General features: G+C 42.3%; 1 protein-coding gene across 1 annotated transcript in view; it reads right to left on the bottom strand.

The window, feature by feature from the left end:
- SPRED2 (sprouty related EVH1 domain containing 2) overlaps positions 1-13384 on the bottom strand; it is a 104751-nt gene that overhangs the window by 7510 nt on the left and 83857 nt on the right. The window contains exon 5 of the mRNA XM_039886978.1: positions 13111-13175. Within this exon, the coding sequence (XP_039742912.1) occupies positions 13111-13175 (65 nt within the window). The remainder of the gene's footprint in view (positions 1-13110; positions 13176-13384) is intronic.

Below are 13384 nucleotides of genomic sequence, written 5' to 3'. Positions count from 1 at the left end.
AATCCCAGTAACTAAGAGACCGAACTGATGCACAAGAATTTTTACTTTTTTCCAAATTCCACCTGTCCTCCAACTCTGACCCACTCCTTCCTTTTGTCCCCGGAGGTAATGTATTCTCCCTCTTTACCACATGGTGGTTGTTGATCAGACAAAACGACAAAGCCAAGAACTCTTAATAGTCTCCTGTGAGTATGGAGGATGTGCCACCTGGGCTAGAACGCTGCCCCTGACCACCAAGCCCAGTGGGATTTCAACGCCCCACATGCTGCTTCTCTGGTCAGGCGAACCCATTCCAATGCCCACTCTGGAGGTGTTTTGTTGAGATTAACACAACTTCTCCAAGAAGGTACACCCTGCTTGACACAAAAGATGAGGAGATGGTGTCTCACAATACAAAGGTTTCTAAAGATCTCAATACTTTCTGAATAAGCAAGTAAGGGCCCTTGTGTGATTCAATCTTCAAGGGTTAAATTCTTATCCAACACCCACAGGACAGTTGTCTTTGAGGTTAGAAGCTACTCTGTGTACACCTGCAACTAATAAAATTGAACGTCAACTCTAATTGAAAAAAAAAAGCTACCCTTGTGTTGAACACGGTAATAAGCACTCATTTAGTTATCAGAAACCAGTGAACACATCGTGGTCACCTCTGTGTTAGTTGTTCACCCTAATCCATCTCATGGTAGAGAACAACAGAAGTCAGACTCGCTGATGAATCTACATGCAACGTTTCTAAGTAAAATATAACGAAATACATCAAATATTTGTAAAACAATGGGTAGAAAGTCGTTCTAAGAAACGCGGCACACCCAGCTTGCCTAGTATTCCCGAGCCAATCAGAAACGCCATCCCTGATGCACCCATCCAACCTCCCCAGCCCCGAACAGCCTTTCCATTGCACAGAGTCAAGTGCAAAGCTTCCTGGACATTGTCAGAGAATGTGAGACTGAGAAAGGCCTCTCAAGATCTCCAAAACTGATGGATTTGCACAAAGAAGCAAGAAAGCCAGAAAACTTTGAGGCGTGCCTACAGTACATGGCCTCCTGCATGTCTGGCCCAGACCAGAGCCTTCTCTGCCAAACTGCTGTGTTGGTTTAGACTCTGGAAAGAACATGCAAGAGGCTCCATTGGAAGCTGAGGCTTATTTCAGATCTGTACTATCAGACAAATCTTGCAAAGTGGTGGTGAGTGTGACCTACAAACAAAAGGAATGTACTATCAGGGCATCTCCAAGAACGGAGAGGAGAAACACCTCCTACCTACGTTTACCTCTGACTGGCTCTCCCTAACTCTGCTCTTGGTTTCCACACACAGCTGGAGAAAAGCACTGAGCTGTGTGCAAGCGCACACGCATTCACAAACAAGATTCTTGAACATCTCTCTGATATTTGTGTGCACAAGCTAAAGACACCTACCAATCTGACAGTTTCACCTTCAATTCGGAAAGGCTCTGGCCGTGTTTTAAACTCGCCTTGCTCTCCGGAAGGTGTCTTAGAACTGGTGCGGGTTTGAACTAAAGAACAAAAGTAGAAGTCCTCTGCAGCTACTCTGTGTTTGGGGACCTGAGGCTCCGAAGAGGGGTGGCTTTGACAACAGGCTTCCCCATGTCTGGAAAGAGCAGTCAGAGTGAGACTTCAGTGTCGCCCACTGGGGACACCAAGGCTGGGCACTGCCGTCAACTCGTGGGAGGTCTCCGGCTCTGTGATGCAGTAAACGCAAATGTACCCTTCAAAACTTGCTTCTGGGTTTAGGTTTGACTGATGTAACATCAGTGGCCCACAATTAAAAAGAAGTCTAAGAAGTTTGCAACCTATTATGAGGCACTGAACAACAAATGCAGTGGAGTGTGGTAATGTTAAATAACAGGGTCTCAGCTCAGGCCAACTATTTGAATCATTCTCTGCTAATTATAAGTTGTGTGATTGTGGTCAAGTTGACCTCTAACTCCAGTTTTCACATCTGCAAAATGGAGCTAAAATCATCCTCAGGGTTATTGCATAAATGAAATGAGATTAAACGGTTCCATTTTCCAAACGGTTACTGCTAATTACAGAAAAGGCACTGATTCTGTTGATCCTCTATCTGGTCGCCTTAAATCATTATAAAAGTTCAATTATTTTTTTATCCACTGACTCTGGATTTTTCTAAGTATATCATACTACTCACAAGAGATAGTCTGGTCTCTTTTACAATATTTATACCTTCTTTTTCTCGTTGCAATTTTTGCCAGGGCTTCCAGCAAGATGTGAAAAAACAGAGGTGATGGTGGTGGCCTTGCTTGAGCTTGACCTTAATGAAACTTCTAACGCTTCTCTATCAAAATATAGTTCTAGATAGGTGGAGCGATTATAAAGTAAAATTCCAAAAAGTTTCCTTGTATTCTAGATTGCGAAGGGTTTTTATTTACCAAAAGCTGTTAGATGTCACCAGATTTTTTTTTTTTTGTATATCTATTGACATGATTAATCTTTTACCTTTGTTTTATTAATGTATGAATCAAACAGTTATCTTTTCCAATATAAAACACCTCTGCATGCCTAGGAGATACTCTACTGGGCTTTCATTAAATTTGTTTTACAAATATTTGATGTATTTCGTTATATTTTACTTAGAAACGTTGCATGTAGATTCATCAGTGAGTCTGACTTCTGTTGTTCAATACCTGAGCTGTCCTTGCCTAGTTAAACAGTGAGGTTAGGCTAGTCTTGTATACTGAGCCAGGCAGCTTTCCACCTTTTTCTAAACTTTGGAACAATATAACATGGGGGCTGTGTTTTTCCACCTAGTTTGGTCTCTTTGTGAGGGACAGACCTTTGACGACATTTTCAAATTTCTGTGGTTACTGTAAAACTTCACAGGAGTGGTAACACGCTATGTGTGACCTGGCCCTAAAGCCCTCTAACAGGGCAGTAAGCTGAGTCAAGGCCTTGATAGGGAAGAAGAGGGTGAGGGAGGAGAGGTGGAAGCAAGAGTCAGAGTGTACTGATTTGAAAGAGTGGGCACTGCCAACCTTAAAAACACAAAACAGGGCCTCCACCAGCCTGACCCAATCCACTCTGGTAGTACAAACACCCATTCCTTCCCTGAAAGGTATTTGGGTTTGGGCTGGGGCTTTATGGGATATGGGTACAGACACAGAAGGTGACGTGGGCAGGGGCCAAAGCCAGGTGGCCACCCTGAGGAGGGGCATTCTAGATGACTGGACAACCCAGATCAAGGCCCAGAGGAAGAAAAACAGAGGCCTAAGTTCACCAGTGAACATCTGATAAACAAACTTCTTCAAAAAGAGTAAGCTTCCAATGGTTGGCCTCTTTGGGCATAAGTTGTACTTGAGTATTCAGATATTTCCTATAATTCTCCAGAATTTAACAAGTGAGAAGAAAACCAAAGAGCTTCAAGAGTTGATACTTTTCCTTTGAACAACTGACTCTAGTGTTGATATCTTGACAGTAAATCAAATTCTGAAGTACAAAAGACACTGGCCGAGGCTGTCTGGTTTGGGTAGGAATTGGTCCATATGGAGAAATGAGACTGAAAGATGGATGCCTAATGCTAACACCTGTGGCTGGCTCTCTCCGACTGTATGGGCATATTTTGTAAACTATGCTTTCTTACTCTTGGAAACTTGACTATTCTTCCCCCTGTCCTACAGTAGTTCCTTGAGTTTACCTGGAAGTTCTTGAAAAAGCACATGCATCTGTCCCACATGCTCTAGGGCTGGGAATGAGCCTTCTTCATTTGGAAGGCCAAAGTCTTTGACTAAGAAAAGCTCAAAGAAGGAGGGAAAGAACCAAGAGGCCAGACCAGCTGAGGAGACAGTTTGCTTAAATTAAGTTACCCATCCTGGGATGAAATCCTGGCTTCAGACCAAGGGCTTTTTGGGGCATTCAGGGTGGGTCAGACTAAGCATCAAAAAATGAAACAAGTGTTTTTAGGATTTATATGCATCCCTTCAACTCCCCTGGGTTTTCCTGCTAAATCTTTTGTTTTTCCAAAAGGGGGTGGGGTAGAAAACGTGGCAGCAGCTGGCAGACAGTGGCTATCGGAGAGAAAGGGTGCCCAGGGCTGTTTTTCAAGGACCCTTGGAACTATGAAGGGACACTGGGTTTACAGCTTTCTGGAGTAGGACTCTTACTGGGTATATTGGTGAGACTATGAGAAGGAAGACAACTGTTAATTTCTGTTAATTTTCTCCCTTTCAGGATGGAGACAAAAGGAATGAACCCCACCTCCAGAGGCACAAGCAAACAAATACAGTCAGTTCATCATCCCTGTGTCTCCAGGAACACATGAGCTAATAGAAGAAAGCACACAGTGCTCGGAGCCAAGCCCACTCAGCAGCCCGTTCAGGAGGCCAGCAGGCCTACACGTTTTCAGTAAGGCACAGGAAATAAAGTTAAGAAGCCCGACCACATTATCCAGGAATCACATAGCAATGTTAATCAAAAATAGCTCTATACAGAAAGAATCGAAAACCTTGATGCCAGGCTTGGCTGCATGTCTTGGACAAGTTGTTCAACTTCTTCGGACCTCAGTTTCCACTTGTGAAAAATAAGGGGGATGCACTAGATAATAACCAAGGTCTGTCTGAGCCCTAAAATTTTATGTGTAATTCTTCTTCCTTCCTCCTAAGAATATTACAGGACAAAGGGGTTTGACTAAGACTGTTACTTACATATGATTCAATAGTCACAGGATGTATGTAAAAAATGCTAAATAATACATACTAAATAAAGCCATCACCATACCCCCTCCAAAAAAAAAAAAAAAAAAAAAGCCACAGGATTAATTCAGATGATTAAGTAGAATTTCTGTCCTGTGTAGATGCTGCTGCTATTTTGAGTTTTTGAAGATGGCTTACTAGTAGTTATGACCACAATTTGTATTATTTTTACTGCAGTCTACCACTAAAATAGATCTCAACAGCTGATGCAACCAAAGCAATATTCAATATTCTTCCTATCGCCAAGCTCCCCGTTTTATTATTTTTAAAAAGTATGTATACACACAGGCACTATATATAAATATATGTCATTCCTCTCTACCTCAGGCTGGGAGACTAGCCTGATCATACACAATTCTGGGCTGCTTCTGCCTCCCAGGAGACAGTAACTGGATGGTTGAGCACCTCAGAAGGCTCCTGGCTGAGGTGGTTTGGATGAACTGTTGTTTCTAACTCCTCAACAAAGCACACCTTTCCCTCAGTATCTATTAGACCAATTGGCCTGTGGTCAACTCTTTTTCCTTTGGTAAACAGGAAGTTGTCGCCCATTGTTTCAACATGTCTTTGGGAACAGGTAGTACTGGTTGACTTGTCTTAAGGGCCTACATTGGTTCCAGGTTTCAAAGAGGCAAGCAGAGCAGGAAATCAGCCAGGCATCCACTCTTTTATGGCCCCAGCTAGTAGGCAGTTTGGGTCTGAGAGGCAGCTTCTGGGGAGAAAGAGATAACTTTGTCCCACACTCTAAGGCATCACCCTCTCCGAGACCCAGAGAATAGATAAACTGAGCATTCTTACATTGAGAGAAAACAAAAATGAAATTCCTACACATGAAAAAAAAAAAGTTTCTAATTTTGGAAGTTAGATGAAATTTTGATATGAAAGGAAAGGACCCTGATAAGCCCACAGCTTAGCTTCACTGGAAGGGCTGAGGGTTGGGAGCAGGAAGGCCAGGTTTCAGGTAACACCGAACGTGTACTCTATGTGAATTAGTAAAATGGAAATAATAGTATCCTACTAGCTGCAGCTTAAAAAGATGAGGTATGTATAAATGAAGAAAGACATTAAGTGGGAGGGTAAACAAAATGCCTTTCTTTGGCCTTCCTGAAATTGAGAGCATTTCAAAGCTTTTCTATGAGCCTTAGACAATTTAATTGCTTTAATTTAGCCACTGTTAAGGTACTGCATGTAGAATAAAAAGATCCTCCTCTTACTATGTAATGTGAGCTTGATAGCTGTCATTTAGAAGATAAAGCATCTCCCATCCATCTTCTGAGACCTTCCATGCCACCCACGCAGTGCTGGGTCTCAGCCAGCAGCAGTTATGGGACACTGCTCCCTGGTGTCAACCACAAACATAGGGCTGCCCCTCCCAAGACTTTTTTGCCTTTCTTAATAAACCACCATAGATCAGTTTCACTAGTTAAACTTTACAGAATTTACACTTTCAACCAATTTCCCCTTTACTCATCCTCCCCCACACCTCACCCCACTTTATCCCAATCCCTTAATTCCAAAGGGAGACAACGAAAACATTTTTGATCAACTGATCTTCTAAAAGGAGGGTGCGGCTTTCAAAGAGCGACTGGGGACCCTCCTACCTCCACTGAAGAGATGGCTGAGGTTTTAAGCCAATGCCCTAGTTGAAAAGTCCACCACTTAGGCGGTTCTTCTGCAATAAAGGGACTCTGGTATATTTGATATGTAAAATTTAGTAAAACATATTGAATAAATATTTCCTTTTCTTAAAGCTCTCTGAAAGGCAACAAGCAGATTTAGGGTTTACATTCTGGGTGAACGGTGTGGAACCAAGCACAAGTCACTTCACCTCTCTGAGCCTTGGTGATCTTATCAGCAGAAATGCAGCGCCGACATGTACCTCGGTGTGGCTGAGGACCAAATCCAGTAACATATGTGAGAAGTGCAGGGCACAGTGTCAGGGGCCGCTCCACACCCCAGCTCCTTTCCTTCCCCTCTCTTGGGCCAGCAAATAAACTCGAAGGGAATATGTTCACCCTGAGAAGGCTTTGTGTTCAAAGGATAAATGTTCACAGCTTATTACTTAATGGCAGATCCCAGTTTAGAATCCAGGGCTCTCCCTCACTTCCAAACTCCACGACCCCAGGGGTCACACACCACTTTAGCTTTTACAAACTCTTTCTTGGAAAGTCAGTAAGCAAACCTCATTTTATTACAAAACTGGTAGATTTGCATTCTGTTTTAATGTTTGTTGGAAACGGATAAGGTGGAAAACTCTCCAAGAATAGGAAAACTTTGTGGTATTCTGCACTCTTCTGCTTCTATATCAATGAAATCTTTGATAATTACAAAATTCAATGAATTCGTTTTTTTCTATTTAATCAAGAATGAAAATAAGTACAACTTGCAAATACTCAAAAACTCATCTAGGACAAAAAATTGCTTTGGTTTCAAGCACTTGCTCTAGCCACGCTTTAGAAAGCACCTGGGGTGGGTGGGAGGGGTAGGAGATGTCAGTAACAACGCTCTGAAGAGCCAGAAAGTAATAAAACACAGCTTGTAATAAACAGGATGTCAAGGGTTTGAACGTAGGGCACGAGGAAGGACCAAGTTTTCCAGTCTGGGAGAAACATGGCTAGAAGCTGCTGATGCTATAAAAGACATGACGTTTTTCCCAGGTGAAGGAGGACTGCCTACCTAAAGAAATAAAATACAATGAAACACCGAAAACATAACCCAGATACCAGCCTTTTCAACTGGGTTCTGGGAGAGAATTCAGACCCAAACAAAATGTTGTGACTGGCTCTGCTCAGTTCTGCAAAGGACGGTACATAGTACCATTCCAGGTGCACAGGAGAGAAGTCAACTCATTATAAGGATAGATACCTTAAGGTGCTAGGGCTTAATTGGGAATAATTGATTGAGAAAGGCTGCCCAAATCCAGAAACAACACTTAGATGGTAGTATAAACCTAGAAGGTGGGGGGAAAAGTCAAAACTTTGTACATGTAGGGTAGGCCTTCCTAAGGCCAAGCTTGGAGGTGCTGGGGGACCTCCAGGCTGTAACACTTGCTGAGGAGGCTCCAAGTCCATCACATGAAGGGCCCACACGGTCACACAGTCATCCTTTTATCTCTCCCCTTTCCAACTTGGGTCCAAGAGAACCTTACAATGTAACTCTTGTATTTGGTGGCTGTTTAAAACATAGAACAGCTGAAATACCATAAATATAATTATTCAACAGAGGAAGAGAAAAATAAGCAGTGGTGAACTAGAAAGGTTGGGAGGATAGTGTTCACTGCTCCTCCACTATGAACTAGCTGTGTGATCTTAGGCAAGTCACCTGTCTGACTGAGCTGATAAGAACTCAAAATCCCTTCCAACCTCAAGATCTATCATTCTAAGGAGTTGCTTTGTTTAGAGCTATCCTTGTCACCTAACGAGGCAAACAAATGTTCAGCTAATTCCTGTAAGTTATCCTACCTTTAATGTGCCATTATTTCCACAGTGAACATACTGCTTCCTAACACGAGGCAGAGAAAACAGTGGGAAGAAGAGCACCTAGAGCACTCTGCTGCTTTTCTTTAATCCCTTTAAACGCCCAGATGGGGGAATCGGGATTGTTGTAGCTAAGCTGTCTCTCTCCATTCCTTCTTCTCCCTTGACTCCTCATCCCCCTTCCACAATGCCCCCATTTCTTTTTTTTTTAATCAGTACATGTACATATATCACTTAATACCTCAAATAGTCTCACCCCTCCCCATCTTAGCTTCTCACCCTCTAGAGAAATAAATACAGTTTCAACTCTTGTGGCTCTTCTTGTATTTCTCTCCAGTTTTTCAATCCCATATGTTTATACTATTTCCTGATTTGCAGATTTAGATATTATTTAAGGAGTTCTTATTATGGAAGATGAAGATATGGCTATTATATACACCTTCAAGTATCTTTCTATAAAGCAAATATTTCCCTAATCCCCCAGCTTTAGAGCCAGAATCTAGCCACTCAGCACAATGACAGCTGAAGCACCAACACTTGACCAGAGTCTAGGTTAGCCAGCTCTAGAAGTATGTATACACTGCAGCTGCATTCTCCCAAGATCACATTAAAATTATCCTTGTTTGTCTATGAAGATGCTAATAACAGTTTAAAATGATTTTATAATTCTGTAGCCATAAATAAACCACTGGGTTTGAATGGATCAAACCTTATAAAACAGGAATTTGGAAAATTATTTATTAAATGACTATAAAACCCAGATTCTCTTGAGTTCTGTAATAGTTCATTTTCTCTACTCACTCTCTCCCCCCAATAACCCTCTTCCTTGCAGGTTCTAAACCTTTTGGCCTCAGAGTCCTTACCTATAGGAACCTAGGAGGAAGTCAGTTCTAAGTTGGGGAGCAAACAAGCTCACCTTATCCACAGAGCTAAACTGTTCATATCTCATGTTTACATGGGCCTCCTCCACAAAGACAAAAGCACAACAGAGGGAACAGACTTGAGGTTCTTTCCATTCAGTCTCTCTCAAGTCTTCTCTCCTTGGAAGTGAAAGAAATGAAAAGCTGTCCATCAGAGCCACTGAGAGTATGCTCTTAGCAATTTACAGAGTGCTAATCTTTTTGTTGTTGTTTTATATTCTTTTTATTACCCATCTTATAAATTTATACCAAATGGTTCAGGCACTGGAATTCCCTCATACATCCATATTTAATGCTGGCACACCCTTGCCACCTGGGTATTTGTGTTCACCTGGATCAATCATCATAAGTGAGGTCTCCCATGGAGCAGGGAGGCCGTGAAAGGATTGTGTTGCAAGGGAGAAAGTTGATGGGAGGGCTAGAAGCATGAGCTGTCAAAAGCTTACAATGGGTAACAATGCTAGGAGCTCCTAGTTATAGATTGAGCACAAAACTCAGCTAGAAAAACATGACACAAAGCTACTGAGAATTCCTCAAAATCCCCCGCTTTGAAATGGTCCCGCAATAAAGCAAATTAATAAAATGTGACAACCTATGATTTTACACGCAATACAGTAATCTTCACTTAATGCCGTTGACGGGTTCTGCAACTTTAAGCAAAACGACAGATAATAAAACCGATTTTAACACAGGCTAATCAATACCCACAAGAGTTAAGTTCCTATAGCATCTCATCAATGTTATAATGAAATGACACTATTTGAGGACCTGCTGTTATCTGGGGTTCAGATCATCCATTTATCGAACACTTATAGAACAAAGCTTTATAGGGTTGCAGAGACTATAATGATGAATAACTTGCTTCTAAATGGATAAAGATTCATTCATTCAGCAAATGAAATATGAAAGCCAAAAAGGGGCAGGCTTTCAAGCGGTGAGAGGAAGAAATAACAACAGAGTGCTATAAGATTTTAAACAAGAGAAAACAATCAATTGATCAAGGGAGAAATATCAGAACACATGAATGGAAATGCAAGCAGCTCAGACTAAGAAAGTCAGCAGAAGAGTTGCTAATCAGGACTCTCTGGTGGTGGTTCTGGCAGGAAAGATGCAGACCCACACCAGGCTGGTGGTAGTGAAATGGAAAGAAGCATAGGGACATGACAGAAGCAATAGTGTTGGCAACTGCAACAGATGCATGGGCAGGGCAGGTGTGTATGTATGTGCACACTAAGCAGGACATTCATTCTACTCTGAGGAACTGCAACATGGTTTTACCATCCTGAGAAGTCAGGTGGACAAGCTGGTTTGGGGGATAACCATAAGGGCTGAGAAGTGTTAGAAATAGTCCATGCTCAGTGAGTGCCTAGCCAGATAACCACTCCACAGGGAGATGGAAGTACACATTCCTCCACTTCATTCCTCAACGTAGAATGTACATCAATATATTGTCCACGATATCCTGTGTGCCCCTAGCCCCAGCGGCAGAAACAGAAGATATGCTCCTTATTCTCCACGTTATACCCCTACAGGGGTTCCCATACATGTGCTGTTCTCTTAGGAAATTCTTATCATTCTGGCTCATCATAAGATGGAAGAGGATCTTATCACCACTTCTACTCTTTCTATAATAAATGGGTTCCAAGCTCTACACATCTGTCTTACCAATAAACGTTTTAGACTGCAACAAACTGTGGGAAACAGTAAGACTATACAGGAGTTAATGCAGCTGCTCACTTCCTTGGCTCCAGCTTTCAGACGTCTCATTTACTGTCTTAGGATAGAAAGTCTAGTGATAGAGAGCTCATGAACAAATGGGAAACCTGGTACATAAGGTCCTGATGACCCGTCCATCCTGACATGGGATGTGTTCCTAACAGTTAATGGCCTAATGACTGGGCCTATTTTGGGGAAGGGAGATACTATTACTTATAGGCCCTTGTTGTAAACAAATGGAATGAAGGCAATTGATCATATATACATCAGGGCCTACACGGAATGCAAATAAGTGGAGCTCCTTCTCCACTGAGTTCCAAGTGTCTGGAAGCAGCAGGGCTGTTTCTACACTTCCTTCCAGGCATTTGGCGTTACCCTAGAGTGGCATGTTGATCCCCTGTGGATTAAAGGGCAAAACCAGGAGGGATGCTGGCTTCCATCATCCCTTTGCCTCTTGCCCTCTCCACATTATATAAATCACTTCTGGCAGGTAGCTGGGAAGCAGCTGCGAATGACAGTTTTGCGCTGGAGCACAGGAAGCCACCTTTTAACCCGCCTGCTGTTGTTTGTCTCTCGAAACGTGACAAAGGAACAGATGTAAGCAACATGCCAACTGTTGAGAGGATCTGCTCGGAGCACTATAGGAAGCCTGTTCAGAGTCACATCGCACCAGCCGCTCCATGGAAGGACAACTGAGTTCATTTCCTGAAACCCCTACGCACGCCCTATTCACATCAGGTTGGGATCCACAATGCTCATGCAACTCACCATGCACATCCCTGCTTCTGCCTTTGCCCCTGTGGTTCCCAGCCTCGAAGCCACTTCCTGAACCTCGTTCAAATGCCACCAAAGTCAAGTTCAGCTTCACCTCCTAGTGGTCTTCTCCAACCCCCACACCCTTCCCTGTAAAGCACTCTGATTCGGTCTCTAAGCCTTTCATGGTCAATCTCATCTCTGTCCAAACCATCCTATGTTATCTCTATGAGGGCTGAAGCCATGGTTTACACACCTCTATATTCCCAAAAGAGTATTTTTCAAGTCACTAACTGTATGATGAGTCCACTGGGAAGCAGGTTTAAAGGGTTTCAACCAATATTTTAAAATATGAAATAAAAACTAGCTTATAAAAAGATACTCTTAGGACAACTGAGGAACAACTGGAAAACTATTAGATGATATGAGATTCCTATTTTTTTAGGTATAAGTTATAATGTGCTTATGTAAGAGAATGCCTTATTTTTAGGAGATGCATGCTGGACTATTTAGTGGTGACTTACTTTCAACTAGATCAGCAAAAAAATATGTGTGTGTACATGTGTGTCAGTACACACACACATAGAAAAAGCAAATGGGGCGAAATGTTACAACTGCTGAATGTAGGTGCAGAGTATGCAGGTGTTCACTGCATTATTCTTTAAAATTTCCTGCATGCTTGAGAAGGTTCATAATAAAAAGTGGAAGAGAATGAAGAAAAAAAACCAATATGCAGATCATGAAGTATGATCTGATTTCAGGTGTGTCTGGATGTATGTGTGTGTGTCCTAGCTTACAAGGTAAATAAATGCATTTCATACTATAGGTCAAAGCCAAGAGTTTGAAAATGCTGCCCTATAGCTTCACTCTGCACCAAATACACAGCAGGCATGCAATTAACTACTTGTTAATTAACTTCTAGAAGCCCAGGACTTAAATTAAGAAGCAAGCTGAGAAATCATTTTCTCTTCAGTTACATCCCATTAACTCAAGCTGTGTCAAAATATCCAGGCCCTTTCCTGTCTTAGCACACTTGGGCCTAACCTCAACTCAGCCTGTAGGCCTTCCTTATCAGATGTTTAATTACTCAGTAGGCAAGGCTAATTCTGGCTTGCTCCCTCGATGCCAGGGAGGGGGCTGTATTAATATTCTGGGTAGGGTGACCAGTTGTCCCTGTTTGCCTGGTGTTTTGCAGGACGAGAGACTTAGAGTACTAAAACTAGGATGGTTTTAGTACTAAGCCAACCAGATAGTTGATCACCCTAAATCTGAGGGAAGACTCTGAGAGAAGCTGGGACAGGTCCAGGAGAGCGGACACTACCATACCATGTGGGGGATGGTACCACTGCAACATGAACAACAAAGGCAAACCCAGCACTGGCAAAATTGTGACAAGACAGAGATCTCACCAATGGCCTCTCAATAGCAACCGCTCTTGCCAAACTGTGAAGTGTCTTTCAGATGCTTAAATAGAACCTCTCCCTGATTATTCACCAAGCTGCAAAGCAAAGCATTGGGAACTTACTGTAAAAACGTCATCATCGCCAAGCTCAGCTTCATTATGGATGGTGGAAGATGATGTGGTCGAGCCTAAAAAGACAAAAAATGTAATAAAAAGTGTTTCCAAAGAGGACAAGTCGAATGCAATCATTTAAAAAGTACATTTCAATAAAACGACATTCCATTCCTTTTGCATGTGGATCACTAGCAGAAACATGTTACTTGGGAATTAATGCTTTTAATTTATTCTACTTTGACACTTGCCAGGATGCTCCCCAAATTAACTTTGCCTACTGTTG

Source organism: Pteropus medius, unplaced genomic scaffold (assembly GCF_902729225.1).
Source record: "Pteropus medius unplaced genomic scaffold, Ma_sr-lr_union100, whole genome shotgun sequence".
In the NCBI taxonomy this organism is placed as follows: Eukaryota; Metazoa; Chordata; class Mammalia; order Chiroptera; family Pteropodidae; genus Pteropus; species Pteropus medius.
The sequence above is the reverse complement of the archived record's forward strand: the minus strand, read 5'-3'. Positions and strand labels throughout refer to the sequence as shown.